This window comes from Hippopotamus amphibius, chromosome 17 (assembly GCF_030028045.1).
Source record: "Hippopotamus amphibius kiboko isolate mHipAmp2 chromosome 17, mHipAmp2.hap2, whole genome shotgun sequence".
NCBI lineage: Eukaryota > Metazoa > Chordata > Mammalia > Artiodactyla > Hippopotamidae > Hippopotamus > Hippopotamus amphibius.
Window position 1 is genome coordinate 43,943,151 of NC_080202.1, and position 19,593 is coordinate 43,962,743.

The following is a 19,593-nucleotide window of genomic DNA, read 5'->3' on the forward strand; positions in this document are numbered from 1 at the left end:
GTTAGAAAGAATGTGAGTGTCACATGTCTGGTTAAGCACAGTTCCTCAAACTTTGAGGCTATGAGAAAAAAATTGGCATTAAATCCTGCCAGATCACTGGTGTGCTCCTGTGCAAGTAAATTCCTTCACCTCTACATCTTCCTTTGCCCACTTTTCCCCAGTCATCAAGAATGACTATAAAGCAATATGAGTCAAAACAATTTAGCAGTGTGTTCTCCTTCCTCCAAAATTATCGCAGTCCTCTAACCCTTCACTTTTCTTTAGAGGTCCACGGCCTTGGTCCCATAAGCTCAGTGTTTCTTCTCAACCAAGCAGCCCTTCTCTAACAGAGTAATATCCTTGTGTTTATCCCTAATGAAATCAAACTATGGGGCCAAATTATCCTATTTCCTCCTGTCTTTAGTGCCATCTTTTATTCACTAAGTTTGTGCCTGGGCAACGGGGAGAATGAGTGAGAACGGAGTCAATAGCTCAATTTGGGGACCCTACAGCAACTGATTTCCCACAAACCACAGCACAGATGGTTTTAGATTCACAGTGGACACTGCACTAGAGCTTATTTCCATTTTGGTTCAACTTCCTCATTTTACAGACAACAGGTATGCTGACTCCTAGTCCATTGCCTTTTTGATATTCATGAGCTTATCTTTACAGAAGTAAAATGTGGCAACAGTGTTTATTAGCCTCAAAAGACCATCTCAGAGTCAAAGTTTAAAAAATGTTCTTCTCAATGGTTCTTAAAAATATATCTTATTTGAAGAAGAAAATTCAGATGTTTCTGCATGAGCCTTTTGCTGTAGAACAATGGGAGAGATTAAAGGAAGCTCACAAAATAAGGGAACACTTCTTCCCTGCTATTTTTTTTTCTCCACATTCTTCTATACAGGTCCAGACAGATGGACTACATTTCCTTTTTATTAACTGAGGAGACACAGAAGAACTGAGGACTGAAGCACGTCATCACTGTCCTGAATGTACGGAAATCCTAAGAGCTTTAACTGAAAAAATGTCCAAAGCAGGCAGTGAAAATAAATTTAAAATAAGACAACTCTAAAATCTCTATGCTAGAATCCCAAGGCAGGGGGCAGGTAGTCAAAGAAATAAGCAGAGTGACCTAGACCCTGTTCCAATATGTGTGAAGTAGTTTGGGATGGAGTAACCCTCTTCTGTTATTCATCTACATAGGTCCATGAGAACACGACTCCCCATGAGAGGCTCTGCAATACAGGATGTCCAACTGCATCATGTAAACCCTTTCTCAGGAGGAAAATCCGAAAGAATCTGAAATGGTGAATCTGTATCTTAAGTCAAGTTCTGAGAATAGCCTTGAAGTAGAGTCCCTGGCAGTGAGGAACAGAGGAAGATGCAAGGGCTGTGGAATCAGGCAGACCTGGGTTTGAATTCTGGCTGTCACTGTCTGGTACAGTGACTTGAGCAATGAACATCTCTGAGTCTTACTTAGTACCATTTACCTCATAAGGCAATTTGAGGATGAAATGAAAAGAGTGTATGCAAAGCACCTAGCATAGGCTGGGCTCAGAGTAGGTGCTCAGAAGTAATGATGTTGGGACTCCCCGGGTGGTGCAGGGGTTGAGAATCTGCCTGCCAGTGCAGGGGAAACCAGTTTGATCTCTGGTCCTGGAATATCCCACATGATGCAGAGCAACTAAGCCCATCCACAAGAACTACTGAGCCTGCACCTAGAGCTCGCAAGCCAGAACTACTAAGCCCATGTCCCACAACTAATGAAGCCCATGCACCTAGAGCCCGTGCACCACAACAAAAATAGCCCCTGCCCACCACAACTAGAGAAAGCCCTCGCGCAGCAACAAAGACACAACACAGCCAATAAATACATAAATAAATAAATAAATTTATGAAAAAAACCAAACAGAAGTAATGATGTCATATCTCCACTGGCCACTGGCAGAAACTCTGGGGATGCCCAGAGTTCGCACGGCCAGGAGCTCCAGAGCCGTTAAATTCTCACAGGGAAAAAGCTCTCTGCTCTAAAGGGCCTATTCAAGTTAGAAGCCAACTTCAAGATACAATGCAGAAAAAGCCAAGTGGTCATTATTTAGCTCCTATTACAAGAAAATGAAGAGCTGCGTAGACAATTGCTTGCAAAGCTCAGAAGTGGTTCTGCCACTTATTAAGAGTGTGAATCTAGCAAGTTATCCAACGTCTCTGAGTTTCAGTTTCCTCATCCCCAAAATGGGGATAATAAGCGCTGCTGGGAAAATAGAATTGTGAGGTCATATGTATTCAGCACTTACCACGTACCAAGCACTATGCTAAAAGCCTTAGGCACACTATCTTACCTGTGTAATAAGTACGAGTACTTAGTATACTGCCTGGAACATAATAAGCACCTAAGAAGTGTAGGTGTTAAAGAAACGTTACAGGGCACGGGAGAATTACCATGCTTCTGAGAAAAAGAAGATACCTTGTTATACAGGTGGGAAGAACAAGATGTAGTTGGGAGAAGAAAAGTATAGTAGTTGCTGGGTGTGACAGTCTCAACATTTGGAACCCTTACAAATAAAACAGCCACCTTAAATCACCCCAAAGGCCAGACCCAAGTTATTTTCATTTTTAATGTGTATGCCTTTTTGAATCTGAGAAGCTGCCAGGATGCCAGTACATACTAAACAGTGATAACAACACCCTGAACAGTGTAAACTTTTGTGTGCACACAGCTTCTAAAGGAAACCAATGCTGGCTGACTGGGGGAGCATGAGGGCGGCTCTGGGACCCCAGCTCAATTTGCCTTCACAGTGTGGCCACACCTATCTCATTGATATTCTCAACCGAGGGGTAAATAATAGGGATAAGCCTTGGAGTTTCCTCTTAATCTCTCTCAGTGCTCATGTCCTTGGTACAATATCGATGTACCACAGACAAGCCAGCATGTGAATGTGCTCTGTCTGGATGAGTTATATTGCCTTTTGACACTGTAGAGTCCTTCAGTTTCTAAAACTCATGGAGTTTGTGTTGCTAGAACCAATGATGTGACTAAAAAAATGTTTAAAAATAAGCCATCAGTCTGGACCTGTGTAGGTGAATGAAGGAGAAGCACTTTAATCTCAGAAAAGAAAGTATACTTAACATTTAGGATTACCAACCACTGCTGGTTCTCCAAAATACATTTCATTCCTGATTTCATCTGAAAGAGATGTGATTATTACCACCATTCAAAGAGTGGTACCTTATTAATTAATAAGCTCTTGGCTCATCTGTGAGGTAGATTTCAGATTCAAACAGGACTGCCACACTGCTAACTAGTTCCCCCGGTGTTTGTCAATAACCTAGAGGCTTCATTCAAGAAACCTACCGAGTTATAATCACCTGAAACCTGGCGAGGAATCAAGGTTTTGTGAGGCCTACACCTCATCTACTTTGGGAAATCCTATCTAATAAAGAAAGACATGCAAAGTGATGAATATGAAAATCGCTAGGACCCCCTCCCAGGACAGTGGAGGGGACCTATGCAAGTGAGGAGCCCTGAAGTGGAAGCTTCATTCAATTCATGATAAATCCATCTCAGCTGGGGTCCTTTTCCAAACTTATTTAAGCAGGGGAAAACTCTGCTTCAACTTATAAACATCCCAGTAATGTGTCATTATAGGTAATAAAATGACAACTCGAGGGTGGCATCTTCCCTTGGCAGCTTGCCTTTGGAAGAGATGCAATAAAGTTCATATCTCAGCATGGCAAATGTTTCCTGGAGCAAATTAGTTTGTCTATTAGAAAGACCTGACCCAAAACAAAGAAAGAGGTCTACCCCCAATACACACTTACTATATTGTGACAATCTTTTGAAAGTAACGGCGAGTGAGTTTTAGGAGTATAGTATTAATTTCTTTCCAACACCAGTTAGCTCTGATTCCTGCGTTACCTTTTTCTGTCTTTTAAGATGAACACAGACATTCCAAAGGGAGACGTTGCTGCCTCTTCCATTAGGAATCTCTTCTAACCCACCACCCATTTTCTACTTTGTTGTCAGTCTTGTTACCCTGCTGCACAGATGCTAGAATGGCTCTCATATGTTTTCCCATCAACGTCCATCTTCCTCCTTCCAGTTTCCTGGAGACAAAGTCCCTGTCCTAGTCTTGTTTGTATCCCCAGCACTTAGTACAGTGCTGATACACAGTGGGCATGGCACTTGGTGGATGTTTTTGAATGAAATCATTCATTTTTATCAACTGTGATGCCTTTATTTATTTATTTATTTATTTACTTATTTATTTCCCACTGTTTATTTTCCTGTGTTGCCTACATAACCATAGTGAAACTCCGATTCTTATAAGAGATGCCTGGTCTCATAAAATGTGCAGAAAAGGCGGTGAGTGTAAGACATTGTACTGACGCTACTGAAACCTCCTGGTGGAGGGACCTCAGGAGCCTGCTCTCTGGTGCGCTGGGTGCTCTCTCCCCAAGGTAGGCATCAGCAAACTAATGAGGGGAAGAAGGAGGCCACCACAGATTGGCATCTGCAGGAACTGTTACTCCAGCTCCAGAGACACCCTCAGCACCTCCATTAACCTAAAATGAACTGTGTGACAGTGGGTTTCTGAACCACAAGACAGGTAAGAGTCTTTTCCAAAGCCAGGTGGAGAGGAGGCTCTTTACCTCTTCTGGCCATTGAACGTACCCACTATGATTTGCTTGTGTCACAGAGAAATCACAGAATTTTTCAGCTGAAGGGGTCTAAAACCCACATTTCTTATTGAAGACTAGTCAGGAAAGAAAGTACTGCATATAGAATCAGGCTACAGCAATGTATTTTCTTTATATTTTTCACACTACAGCTGAACACAAACAACAACTTATTCCATACCTCAAAGCTTCCTATTGGCTACAGATGATTCACTTCAGAGGTACATGCTTTTTGAAAAATAATGTTCTGGGAGGCTGGGGAGAGCCCTGTGGTGGGTGTTCAGGAATTCTTTCTGCTTCACCATTTAAAAGAAGCTAATAATGGTTGAGGAAGCAGCCACACCTTTTGCTCCCTGAAGAATTCTGTGCTAAACTTAGTTCTTTGCAGCTCTGTGTTGCACACACTTGAAGCAGTGTGGAACTCTGCACATGACCAGGAAATCAGTGTAAATTCAAACGTGGCATTTCACAGACCATTCGCGTATTGGAGCAGCAGCACTGGGATTCCGTGACAATGCTAATTTGAGTGTTTTCGCTTGGTGCTTTTGATTGCCTGTGCGAAAGATCAGTACTACGGAAAGCAGAGCATTTCATACATGTGAGTTAGACAAGTCTTTTGCCCTCTTTGTAACCTTCGTTTCCTCATTCGAAAAAAACCAAATGGATCTGAAGACATACTTTCCAGAATTCCTACTGGGCTTACACCCAGCTAACCAATAAGTGTATGATGTTCTCACACAGAATTTTTTACATGTATTCATCTTCTACTTTACTTACACCTTATGTAAAAACTGCATTCCATGCCAGGCCTGAAACGTTCCAAAGCTCAGTTCTGTGAGTAAATTGCAACCTAGATTTCTACAAAGAAAAGACAAGCAGCAGAAGAAGAAAAATATACATTCTTTCAGAACATTTATCCTTTGGTAATAATTCTAATTTCTATGTGAAGAAACATAACATCACTACTCCCTCCATACACTTAAAGAAATCTCACTGTGGAAGATATCATGATTTATAGTTTCATGATTATATATGTGGTTCATTAGATACAAAACAGTAAATACTGCATGACGTGATCTTTATTTCTCTAGAAAAGCAGCACTATTGATGTCTTGGGCTGGATAATTCTTTGTTGTGGGGGGCTCTCCTATACACTGTTGGATGTTTCGCAGCATCTCTGGCCTCTGTCCACTAGGTGGCAGCAGCATATAGAGGCCTGACAGGCAAAACCACCTCCAGACATTGCCAAATGTCACCTGCCTGCAAAATCACCCTGCTTGAGAACCACTGCTCTGTAACGATTCACTCTGATCTGTGTAATACTTCTCACACTAATCTTTGCTAGAGACAAAAATCTTTGCTACATAATTTTAGTAGTAATTGTAATCGTATTTCAAAATGAGTAACAAATTAATTTTATAAAAACTTGTATAAAAATTCCAAATATAATGAAGTTATATTTGTTACTTACATAAACTGCAAAAAAGGTAATGCTTCAAATGTACCTCTTTCAATAGACTGTATTTTGTTGCAGGATAAATCTCTAGGAAAAGGAAAAGGAAAATATTGCCTCAATTAGCTACTAGGTATCTAATTAGTAGCAATCACTAGGAGAGGTTAGAATGATAATATTAAATAAGTAGCTCTGGTCTAAACTCCAAATCTTGAGGAATGTTATTTGAACCTTCCAGAGCCCCTAACCCTGCCTTCACCTCTCTTAAGAGTCTCACCCTCATGACCTTCATAAATTAAATATACAAGTTTAGGTCTAGATAGACTTTGGAGGTAATCTTTCCTGAGAGCAGAATTGATTAGATTCCACCTTTTGTGGTCTCATCATAGTCTAGATTATGAGCTCAAAGTTTTTATCTCCAACTATCATTATAATTTCTAATCGTAAAGTGAATATTCTTATATTTCCACACTTCCCATTTAGTTCTATTTTTCTAGGCCGCTTCAGTACCAGAAGAAATAAAAGATATCCTTTCATTCAACTTGAAAGGAAGTTACTCCTCTCATCAATATGCAACTTTAATTCCATATCATACCTTCTATCATATTGACTTTTATTTGAAAATATCCACTCTTGACTATAGCTATCTTACTGCCATTGATTCCAGCTTAGTCTCTCATTTCACCTGGATGGGTAGAACTGTCTTCTGACTGCTGTTGCCACCTCCACTCTCTCCCTTTCTAAGCCACCCTCCACACAATCTACCAATTAACTCTCCAAAGGTGATTCCAAACACCAGCATCACTTGTGAACTTACCGAGGACACAAATACTCAGCCCTACTCTGGACCGACTGAATCAGTAACTATGGGGGTGGAGCTTGTGTTTTAACAAGTCCTCCAAGTGACTGTTTCAGAGCACTGCTGTGGTAACATGGTGGCTTGGCATCTTAGCCTCGGCTTGGCCTGCAAAGCCCTAGATAATCTGGCTCTAATCTCCTGCTCTCCCTGCTTGTACTCTACAGGTTCTCAAAGCGTTCTTCCTGTGTTTTGCCTTTCTCCCACCTTCCTTTTGCAAGCTTATTCTTCCTCAGATGTCTGTGTGATGATACCCAACGGCCCTTCCAGGTCCCATCTAAACAGCGTTGTGCTGGTAACATCTTCCCTGACCCAATTTGAAGTCTTTCTTTCCCTCTTCTGTGCCGCAACACCAACTTACAGCTCTCATTGCCCATATCCATTTCTTTTCTAAAATGTAGCTCCTTTTGTATCCCATTTATCCCATTTCCTCTGAGCATAAGCTCCTTGGAAGTATGGACTAGGTCTTGCTCATGCACATTGTCTATCATGGTTAAAGCCAATGCATGGACATAAAGCAAACTCAAATATTTATAAAATCAACAAATATCTGAGGAGGGAACAGAAGGAGGAAAATGTTTGAAAAGAAACGCAGTTTTATTACTTCATGGTTCCCTCTTCTGTGTCTCTACAGCACTTTGTCATTATGGTTTGAGCTTATGTGTTTCTTTTCCGTGTGGGATCAGGAGTTGCTAAAAGGAATCCTGTCTTACCCATCTTTGTGTTCACAACACTCGGCATAGTACATATTCGCATATTCTTTTTAAGCTTTTTTATTGATTGGCATTGCTTTTTAAAGAATGAGAATACCTATGCTAACATGAAATAATCAGCTTATAAAGTATTTTATAGTAGAAGGAATGACGGGCCTAATCCACTGAGCAGTTATCTTGTTTTTCTCCAAACTGTGTTTGTAAGGTTTGCAGCCCAGATAGCAGAGAAGGAGGCTAATACAAAAGTGGTTGTGGGACGTCCTGGGTGGCCACAGTGCTTAAGAATCTGCCTGCCAATGCAGGGCACACAGGTTTGATCCCTGGTCTGGGAAGACCCCACATGCCATGGAGCAACTAAGCCCGTGTGACACAACTACTAAGCCTGCACTCTAGGGGCAGTGGCTTCAGTAGTCGCAGCATGTGGGCTCAGTAGTTACAGCATATGTGCTGTAAAGCCTGCAGGACACAACTACAGAGCCCACATGCCACAACTACTGAAGCCCACATGCCTATAGCAAGTGCTCTGCAACAACAGAAGCCACCGCAATGAAAAGCCCCCACTCACCACAACTAGAGAAAGCCCTAGAGCAGCAACGAAGACCCAATGCTGCCAGTAAATAAATAAATAAACAAAAGTGGTTGCCCCTTAAGGCTTTGAAAGTTTGATAATTAAAATAACTATTTTTAAAAGGTGGCATGTGAGGCTCTTTATACTCACTTCCCTAAGCCTTTTAAATTTGCAAGAAGAATCTGTTTCCCTAGAGGATCATTACTTGGCTTGAAAAGGATTAATGACATACACAGCTTTGGATGCCATGAACAAAGGACAAAAACTGAGCTTTTATAGCAATGGACACAGTATCTACTTATCCCTAAAAAAACAGAACTACTATGCAAGCATTTCTTCCTTGATAAAGAAGCTGGAGAGCGAATTCCCTGGAGGCCCAGTGGACTCAGCCCTTCTACTTCTGGGGGCCTAGGTCAAATTCCTGCTTGGGGGAACTAAGATCCTGAAAGCTGTGGAGCGCAACCTAAAAAACCAAACCAAAACAAACGAAGAAACAAAAAAACAGGAACAAAAGAAGAGGCTGGAGAGATTTTTGTTAGGTACATTTCTGATATGCTTGTTTAGTGTCAACATTTCTAAATATACCACTTAACCATCATCGTAAACATTTTTAATATTGGTATAACGATTCCTGCATCACAATTCTTAACAATAGTCTGTTTATTTTAGTAACAATGTATTCTGGACAATACTGTTTATATAATTCATCTGCTTATTTCACACTGAAATATTAATTTAATTTCGATTAAATGATGAAAATTATGAGTTAATGGCATTCATATGAATGTTAGTGTTCTATATTTTCTTGTCCTGTAGGTGACAATTTGAGGTTAACTTTTTTTTTTTTAATTGGCCGCACTGGGGCTTTGTTGCTACATGTGGGCTTTCTCTAGTTGTGGCGAGCGGGGGCTACTGTTCATTGTGGTGCACAGGCTTCTCATTCAGGTGGCTTCTCTTGTTTTGGAGTACGGGCTCCAGGCACGCAGGCTTCAGTACTTGTGGCACACAGGCTCAGTAGTTGTGGCAACGGGCTGAGTTGATCTGCGGTATGTGAGATCTTCCTGGACCAGGGAATGAATCCATGACCCGTGTATGGCAGGCGGATTCTTAACCATTGTGTCACTAGGGAAGTCCTGAGGTTAATTTTAATTCCTTTCATTTTACTCAGGAACTTTTTCAAACCTATTCTGTAAAGGGCAGATAGTAAATATTTTAGGTTTTGCTGGCCACATACAGTCTCTGTCGCATATTTTTCTTTCTTTTTTTTTTCTTTGACAGTCCTTTAAAAACCATTTTTAACTTATGCGCTGTATAGAAACAGACTGTGGGCCAGATTTGATTGTAGGTCATACACAAAATATAAACAGAGAGTATATGAACACATACAGTAAGGTTCATAGGGGAGTCTATTATTGCTCAAACCTCATCACCACTTTTCCTCTACAAATAAAGGTTTTTTTTTTTTAATGTATATCTTGTCTACATAATTAAAAAATTGAAAAAGAATAGGAGGTATTTAATGCTAGAGATGGGCTGGGGTCCTACACAGACTGACAGAATTGCAGGATTTTATTGCTGGAAGAAAATTGAAGAGATTATCTAACTTGAATCCCTTAAGTACTTTATAGATAATCCACTTTATAGATAAGAACTCATAAACAAATATGATTAATTAACTTACAAATACCAGAGGGATAGCAAGCCTTGAAACGAGTCCTTATGTAATTCAGTCAAATGATTGTCACTGAGAATCCTGAAAAATGAAAAGGTTATTTCTGGATCAAAATGCAAAAGAAGTACAACTATTTACTACATAGGACTAACTCCTATATGTGGAGGAAAGCTGGGTAATGGTGCCACCCAAACATCCTATTTCTTATTTAATTTAGGGATGGTGATTTCTGCTCTGTTTTCATTTAAACCTTTCTTCTCACGTCCTCCTTTGTGTCCACCTCTCTCTCTCTCTCTCTCCCTCTCTCTCTCTCTCTCTCACACACACACACACACACACCCCATCCATTCTTCCACCAAATCATATAGTTAATGCCTACTCTCTAGATCACCAAGTCTCTGTTAGAACCCAGCTCTGGGTTTTAACCCAGTGTTGCAGAGCTGTCCTTCCCTCCCATCTTTCCCCAAACCTTATCGGGAAGTCCCATACACAACTCTGTCAACGCTGCAAATGAAGCCATCTGATTCTTCCCCCATTAAAAAGTTTTCGAAAGCTAAAATGTCTATAAAGATACATAATGTAATTGTTCAGGTTAATAATTTTAAAACAAATCCCCATGTAACACCATTCATGTCAAGAAAGAATCCTGCCAACATCCCAGAAGCCCCCCGTGTACCCCTTTCCAATCACAACCCTCTCTGACTTTCTAGGGGGAACCACTATCCTGACTTTCATAAGAATTTCCTTGCTTTTTAAGTGTAGTTTTGTCTTTTCTGTATCAGCCATAAACAACACACTTTACTCTTGCTGCTTCTTCAACTTTATCTAAGTGCAATCCTACTACATGTATTATTTCCTACATTGCTTCTTTCACTCAACATTATTTTGTAAAATAATGTTATTTTTGCCTGTAGCATGTAGTGTTGCATGTCCAAGTATATGAGGCTTCTGGGTATGTGAAAGTGGCTAATGTGACAGAGTTGAATTTTTAATTTAATTCATTTCAATTATTTTAAAATTGAAATTTAAAAAACCGACAATGTAATTACTGCAAAATGTTTAAGTATGTTTGCAACAATTTGTGTATGTGATACTACTTTTTCAACTATAAATTTTATGAAATCTAAATACACCTCAAGCATTTGTGATAAAACTTTGCAACTAAATTGTAATTACAAAGAATTAGCGTGGAAAAAAATGTAGAGTCTCTCATTAACATTTTTTTAATTCTAACTTTTTTTCTCTGCATTTTTAAAAAATATTTATTTATTCAGGCTGTGCTGGGTCTTTATTGTGGCATGCAAGATCTTTTTGCAGCAGCATGTGAGCTTCTCAGCTACGACACGCACTTTGTTGAAAAAATGTAGAATATCTTACTAATAATGTATACAATGATTACATATTAAAATGATATTTTGGATATAAGGGTTAAGTAAAAGATATTTATTTTTTCTGTTTCTTTTTACTTTTATTTTAAAGTGGCTAGCAGAAAATTTAAGATTACCTGTGTGGTCTGCATTATGTTTCTGATGAAGTGTATGCCTTCTAACTCTATCACTATACCACACTTTATTTTTTCATTCAACTCTTGGTGCACACTGAGACTTTTCTAGTTTTTAGTTATTAAAAACAATACTGCTTTGAACATGCTTGTGTTTGTGTCCTGATACATATTTGCCTGAGTTTCTCTAGGATGTAACAGGGATATAAAATTATTTTCCTAAGGTGTGCTGTTTCAAGTTGGCAGATTGAAACATGTCTAGTCTCCACCCATTCACTTCCACCAAAATCTCCAGGAATGCTAGAAAAGATATAACTTAAAAATTACCACCTTAGCTCAATGCATGGGAACAGCTCCACAAATGCTCCCCTACCAGAAATGTCCTGGAACTGCCTACAGGGTGAACCGTTGTAACCGTGTGGTAGGAGCAGCCTACAGCACACATCAACCCCACATCTTTCCTCCTTGATCCAGGCGGCAAAAGTGTCCTCTTCCAGGTAGCAGCAATTGCTGTCAGGAAGGAGGCAAGGTCCCAGGACCCTGGAAGAAAGCTTTGCACTCCCTGACTAGCCACCAGAAGGCACCTTCCACCTCTGCCTTATTCTCAGGGGAACCCATTGGGAGGAACAAGCCCCAGCAGCTCATTTCACTTCTCCCCTAAAGCTGGGAAACAAAAGCAGTAGCATCTCAACTACAAAGATGAACTGCACTCAGGAATGACCAAACAATGTGAGAGAGCCAACTCCATCAAGCACAGAAAACAAAAGCAAACATAAGAGCTTATAGCCACTCCCTCTTGCAAGAGCACCAGAATGACAACTAAATGCTGACCAATCATCAACAGAAAGACACTGGAACTCACCAAAAAAGACACCCCACATCCAGAGACAAAGGAGAAGCTGCAATGAGACAGTAGGAGGGGGCGCAATCGCCTTGAAATCAAATCCCACAAATGCTGGGTGGGTGTCCCACAAACTGGAGGACAGTTATACTGCACAAGTCCACCCACGAAAGTGAGGGTTCTGAGCCCCATGTCAGGCTTCCCCACATGGGAGTCCAGCAACGGGAGGAGGAACCCCATACAACCAGACTTTGAAAGCCAGCGGGATTTGATTGCAGGACCTCCACAGGACTGGGGAAAACAGAGATGCCACTCTTGGAGGACACACAAGAAAGTGTGCTCACCAGGACCTAGGGGGAAGGGGTAGTGACCCCATAGGAGATTGAACCAGACCTACCTGCTGGTGTTCGAGGGTTGCCTGCAGAGGTGGGGGGTAGCTGTGGCTCACCAAGGAGACAGGGGCACTGGCAGCAGGGGTTCTGGGAAGTGCTCATTGGCATGAACCCTCCCAGAGTCCACCATTAGCCCCACCAAAGAGCCTGTAAGCTCCAGTGCTAAGTAGCCTCAGGCCAAACAACCAACAAGGTGTGAACACAGCCACACCCATTAGCAGACAAGCAGATTAAAGTTTTACTGAGCTCTGCCCACCAAATCAGATTGAAGTCTTACTGAGCTCTGCCCACCTAGCCCTATCCACCATCAGTCCCTCCCATCAGGAAGCACCCACAAGCCTCCTAGATAGCTTCCTTCACAAGAGGGCAGACAGCAGTATCAAGCAGTATCAGCAGTATTTTGTCTTGTGGAACTGAAAACCACAGGCACAGAAAGAGAGAGAAAATGAAAAAGCAGAGGACTTTGTACCAGATGAAGGGACAGGATAAAAACCCAGGAAAACAACTAAATGAAGAGGAGATAGGCGCCCTTACAGAAAAAGATTCAGAATAATGATGGTGAAGATGATTCAGGACTTTGGAAAAAAACTGGATGCAAAGATCGAAAAGTTTACCAAAGACCTAGAAGAATTAAAGAACAAACAAACAGACATATGCAACACAATAACTGAAATGAAAAATACACTAGAAGGAACCAACAGCAGATTAACTGAGGCAGAACGGCAAATAAGTGACCTGCAAGACAGAATGGTAAAAATCACTGTTGCGGAAAAGAATAAGGAAAAAGGAATGAAAAGAGCTGAAGACAGCCTAAGAGACCTCTGGGACAATGTTAAACGCACCAACATTCTCATTGTAGGGGTCCCAGGAGGAGAAGAGAGAGAGAAAGGACCCGAGAAAATACTGGAAGAGATTCCAGTTGAAAACTTCCCTAACAGCTACCCAAGTCCAGGAAGCGCAGAGAGTCCCAGGCAGGATAAATCCAAGGAGAAACATGCCAAGACATACAGAAGTCAAACTGACAAACAGTAAAGACAGAGAAATGTTATTAAAAGCAACAAGGGAAAAACAACAAATATATAAGGTTAACAGCTGATTTCTCAGCAGAAACTCTGCAAGTCAGAAGGGAGTGGCATGATATATTTCAAGTGATGAAAGAGAAGAACCTACAACCAAGAATACTCTACCCAGCAAGGATCTCATTCAGATTCGATGGAGAAATCAAAAGCTTTACAGACAAGCAACAGCTAAGAGAATTCAGCACCACCAAACCAGCCCGACAACAAATGCTAAAGGAAGTTCTGTAAGTGGGAAACATAAGAGAAGAAAAGGACCTACAAAAACACAAACAAAACAATTAAGAAAATGGTAATAGGAACATACATCTTGACAATTACCTTGAATGGAAATGGACTAAATGCACCAACCAAAAGACACAGGCTAGCTGAATGGATACAAAAACAAGATCCGTATATATGCTGTCTACAAGAGACCCACTTCAGACCTAGGGACGCATACAGACTGAAAGTGAGGGGATGGAAAAAGATATTCCATGCAAATGAAAATCAAAAGAAAGCTGGAGTAGCAAGAGTCACATCAGAGAAAATAGACTTTAAAATAAAAAATGTTACAAGAGACAAGAAAGGACATTACATAAAGATCAAGGGATCCATCCAAGAAGAGGAGATAACAATTATAAATATATATGCACCCAATATAGGAGCACCTCAATCCATAAGGCAAATGCTAACAACTATGAAAGAGGAAATGCAAGGCAGAAATAGAGACACAGGTGTAGAGAACAAACACATGGACACCAAGTGGGGAAAGCGGGGAGGGTTGGGGGGGGAATGAATTGGGAGATGGAGATACCAAATTGTACACTCTAAATATAGGCTGTTTATTGTCTGTTAACTGTACCTCAATAAAAGTTCTTAAAAAAAAAAAAGAGCTTATAGCCAATGAATCAGAGTTAACAAAGCACAAGAGGACCTTAGCATAGCATAATTATTACCCTCAGACAGAGGGAAGCACATAGCATATCCATGAAAAAGAATCAACTCAAGAATATACGAATCAAAAGTGTTAGCAGTCATAAAAACTCAGTATATGAGCAGCAGAAATGACACTTAAAGAGTCAATTAGAAAACTCAGAGATCCAGCCAATGACCTGTCCAGAGTGCAGAATGAAGGGCTCAGGGATGACTCACAGTCAAGCCTGACACCTGGGTCTGCCTGAGGACTGTAAGGCCTGCTCTCACAATAAAGACTAGGAGCATGCTGGGGGGAGGATGGGGTGCTACTTTGCACCTGTTTCTTATACCTAATGAGCAGGAAGGCACATAACCAGTATCCCAAGAGTGGAGTGACGGTTCGGTAGAGAGCCAGCACAGGAGAAACTCTGTAAGATGTCACAGAATCCCCTTCCTTGCAGGTACTATTAACGGTGGTGCGTCCTTCAGGAGCCTTGGGGATCTGAGCACATGCTGTGTTGCCCTGTGAAACTATTTCCATTGAGTCCTGCATTTAAAACATTCTGGTTTTCACTCAGGATCTCTTGCTCACATATTTATATTAATTCCATCTCATAGCTTAATTCCATCTCATAAATTAATTCTTTACTAATAGCTTATGAGAGTTAAAATATTACTACCTGAAAACTCTGCAACTCTCAGCTATTAAAGTGGTTCCTATTATAGAGAATACAATCACACACATGTTTAAAGATCACTAAAACAAAAACACAAAAGACTTTAATTCCCACAAAGAACACTTGGAGCCCTGACAACGCTTCAAGGACCCTGACCTGCATTTGAAATTCACCACGTTAGAAGGAGCAGCAGTGATGGTCAGAATCCATGTTAGGGGGGATGGTCAACAGCTGGTGCTAAGATGGATTGTCTTCTCACCTCTGTTAAGTGGTGGCTTCATATCACCATGGAAATGATCCAAAAACACAAAACCAATCAATGTGTCCAACAATGTTTACACTAACCCTTCTCATAATTTCAAAAGTTGGAAAAAACTCTCCCTCCCCATGTCATGTAACAAAATTGTATGTGTATACCATGAATGACACACAAAGGTCACAGGAAATGACGATATATGAAAAAACTCAAGAGAAAAGTGAAACTCATATAAGCTAATTATAACTTTGAACGTTGACAAGGATTCAGCAAGGACGGCGAAGAGATGGGGCTGATCTCTCTGACTGGCTGAGGCCCACATCACCCTGGTTAGAGTCTGAATATCATGTGGGACAGGGAGTAAACAAAGACTACGTATTTTCAATTAATGCGGTTTCTTTCGGTGAAGTTGTCTGCATGACAGGACAGTAAAACGGTTTTAAATAACAATAACAAATTCAACCTAGCAGTAAAGTGGAAACTGAGAATGAGTCAGTCACAAAAAATTTCCAAAAAAGGAGCTTCAAATACGCAATAACTGAATAACTGAACTCAAATACACCGCTGTGTAGAACTCCAAATATTCATTATGACTAAAGCAAAAATTTTAAGACTATGGGGAATCAGAGTTAAAGCCAGATCTAAAACTTTCTCAACCATGCAAATATCAAAACCAGGCATGAAGTAACAGTTAAGAAACATCCACGTTTAACTTCTGACCAGGGTTCTGGTCTAAGGCAATCTTCCGAATTTCACATTCATTCTTGATTCTATATTATTGACAATTATCCTTCTCTCCACCTCAGTAACTTCTAGGAAACTGAGAGGCCTCAGGGTTGGTCTGCTGGTTGGTTTGACTTAAGTATGTGTATGATACAAACAGTAGGCCATTCTGGAATTGATTTCCTCTCCTTCCCCTACTTTCTTTCTCTCCAAAGTACTTACCAATACTTGAAATTATATCTATTTATTATACTTATATACTTATTTTTATATATTTGTAAACCCCCTGAGAACTGGGATACTTAGGCTGGTTTACTCTTGGGCCAGTATCCCTAGCATGTAAAACAGTTGCTGGCATGTACTAGATACTCCAAAAATATTTATTGAATGAATTCAGAAAGTGACAGGTACTTTTATTTAACTATCAGATACTTTTATTTAAAGCAGTCATCCACTTAGCATCACTCATGAAGATAAGTACAGGAAAAGAAATGTCTTTCTTCTCCCCTACATTTGTGACTCAATCTTCTGAGACAAGAATCCTTTGAGAATTTCATAAAAGCAATGGTTCTTGTCCCTAGAAAACTGCACTCTCTTGAACACATGCAAAAGTGTGCATGCAATTTCCATCCGTGGATCATCGTTTTAGGGCAGAAGTCTATGAACAGAGTGGACTGAATCCAGAGGGCAGAACTTGGATGAGAAACAAAATTACATCTCAATTTTCACAAATCTCTATCTAAAATCAGCATTTCCTTCCATTTTGAATGTAGGCAACACATCACACCAGATCAGCACTATAGTTAATTTGGTCCCCAATGGAAATCACAGATCATCTGCTACCACGTATACGTTACAGATATCTCGAAACACCATTTATTCTCATCACTACCTTGGAGCTATAATATTTATAAGACCTACCACCATATCCTCTTATTTAATGTGTTAAGAGCATATTTATTAGTATATCACAAACTTTAAAAATATTCTGAAAACTATTTCAATATAATTAGTTTGCTTTGTTTTTCTATATATTTTAACTTATTATACATTTCAAAACAAGATCCCAAGAACATAAGCTTCTTCAGATCACCAGAGAGATGTACATGGGTGAGCAGGAGGGAAGGTTAAGAAATTCTGCCTTGGGGAATCATTGAACCCAAGTTAGGAACCTCTGCTTACAAGGTATAAACCTCAAACTGACTTAGAAATCTTCAAACCTTACCAGACTCATGCTATAGTGTATCACCTCCCAAACACATGCTTTTTAAAAAATTAATTTTTAATTTCAATTTATTTTAAAAAAATATGTAATATATATTCACATGGCTCAAAATTCCAAAAATATATAGCACACGATCCAAACTTTTTCTCTTACCTCTGTCCCTCAGTCTACCACCCCACCTCCACTCCCCAGAGGAAACTAAGTTATCTATTTCTTGTGCCAGATGACTTTCATTTTTCTTACAACTTTGGGAAATAAAATCTCCAACTTAGATGCTATCATGGGAAATATAAACTACATATAGTATTTAGGAAATCTGTAAATTAAAAAAATTGTCTGCTAGTATCATTTTTTTTCCTCTAATATCCAATAAGATATCAGACTAAGGGGGCACCTCTTTAAGAGCTGTCATAAACCCTATTTTTAGGTTGACTGTTATGTCTTTTATTATTAATTCGGAAGTCATGTATGACTTGTCTATTCAAGTTGAACTAATGATAGGACCACAAACTATCATGAAAAATTACTTTGAATGTGTTTTTCCAAATTCACTTGTGTATCTAAACTGGCTTTTTCTACAAATGGACATAAAAAATAGTAACAGAAAAAAGGGCAAAGGACAGACAATTCAGGGATAAAATACATATGATCAGGAAACATATAAAATATTTAAATTCACAAGTAACCAGAAAAATTCAAATTCAGATGGGACCCCTTTTAGTCACCCATCAGATCAGCAAGAAAAAAAAAGAAAGAAAGAAAAAAAGGAGAGACTATCAGTGGTGAAAGGGTGTGGGGAAATGAGAGTCATCACAGACTGTTGACTGGTGCTTAAGCTGACTCAACCTTTTTGTGGGCAATGAAAATTTTATATCTGCAGAGTCTTCACACCAACAATCCCAGTTCTGGATAACGATTCTGCAGAAATATTTGACCAGGTTCACAAAGATGCAGGTACAAGGACAGTAACTGCATCGATGCAGTAACAAGAAAACTGGACATGATCTAAACATCCTTCAGGGGGGCAGTATTAAACTGTGATACATTCACACTGTGGTATACTATGCAGGAGTTTAAATGAATGCGGTAACCACCTATGTACCGGGAAGGAAAGAAATCTACCAAGGTGAGTCAAAAATTATCTGCACTCTGGCTGTAGAAATTCTATTGCCAGAGAATGGATAATTGTTGACTCACCCTCCTAAGACATAGCATGAAGTGAAAGTCAAGTTGCAGGAGATTATCATTTATGTAAAAAATAAAATAAAATCACACGGCAAACCTATGTTCTTACTTTAAATATGCATTTACTCAAATATATGGAAGAGTCTGCAAGGATATATACTAAACTCAAAGTCGCATGGGTGGGGGACTAGGGCACAAGGAGGGTTTTCACTATACCTGTTATTTCATTTTTACATATTGAGAATATAATGTATTACGTGTATAATGGGAAAGGATGTTAAATTGGCTTTTACTGATTTTAAAGAAGGCCTGCCAAATTTAATTTCAAAATAAACACAGAATTTCAATCAGTAGGTTGCTTTGGGATATGGAGGGGGAAATACCTTTTCTCACAGCTATTGACCTCAAAATTCTGGACCAAGAAGGATCTTACAACGCAGTTAGCTCTTTGTATTCGTATCTGGACAGAATATACTCACAGTGTCTCAGTCCAACGGTATGCCTTCCATACATTTTCATCAATGTGAGAAATAGAGTTTCCTTGGAAATTTCTGTGAAGAAACACAGTTCACATCCTTGAGTCGGCAGGAAAAGAATGAAGAGAATAAGTAAAAGAATCATGGCCACCTTGTGGGGAATATTCAAGTGCAGAAGAGACCAGTTTTCTCATTCCCACAGCTTCTCAGCTACCCAGTGTGCACAATTAATAAAGACATAACGTGAGGCCACTGGCACAAACAACGCGGCCTCTCCTCAGAACCTGAACTTCCTCTCTGTCCAGTTTCTTGGATACGTAATGCCAGTTGCTTTGAATGTAAGTCTTTTTTTCCCCAAAATCACTTATGTGTCTAAAATGACTCCTACCAATCAATGAGAAAAATGGCAAGCATTGCTCAATA

At 39.9% G+C, this 19,593-nt stretch overlaps 1 protein-coding gene across 1 annotated transcript in view; it reads right to left on the minus strand.

Annotated features, from left to right (window-relative positions):
• LOC130840199 (leucine-rich repeat-containing protein 37A-like) overlaps positions 1 to 19,593 on the minus strand; it is a gene marked incomplete at its 5' end in the record, with an annotated part of 49,484 nt that overhangs the window by 26,341 nt on the left and 3,550 nt on the right. Inside the window, 4 exons of the mRNA XM_057715451.1 lie at positions 5,437 to 5,517; positions 6,131 to 6,202; positions 9,931 to 10,002; positions 19,174 to 19,245. Of these exons, the coding sequence (XP_057571434.1) occupies positions 5,437 to 5,517; positions 6,131 to 6,202; positions 9,931 to 10,002; positions 19,174 to 19,245 (297 nt within the window). The remainder of the gene's footprint in view (positions 1 to 5,436; positions 5,518 to 6,130; positions 6,203 to 9,930; positions 10,003 to 19,173; positions 19,246 to 19,593) is intronic.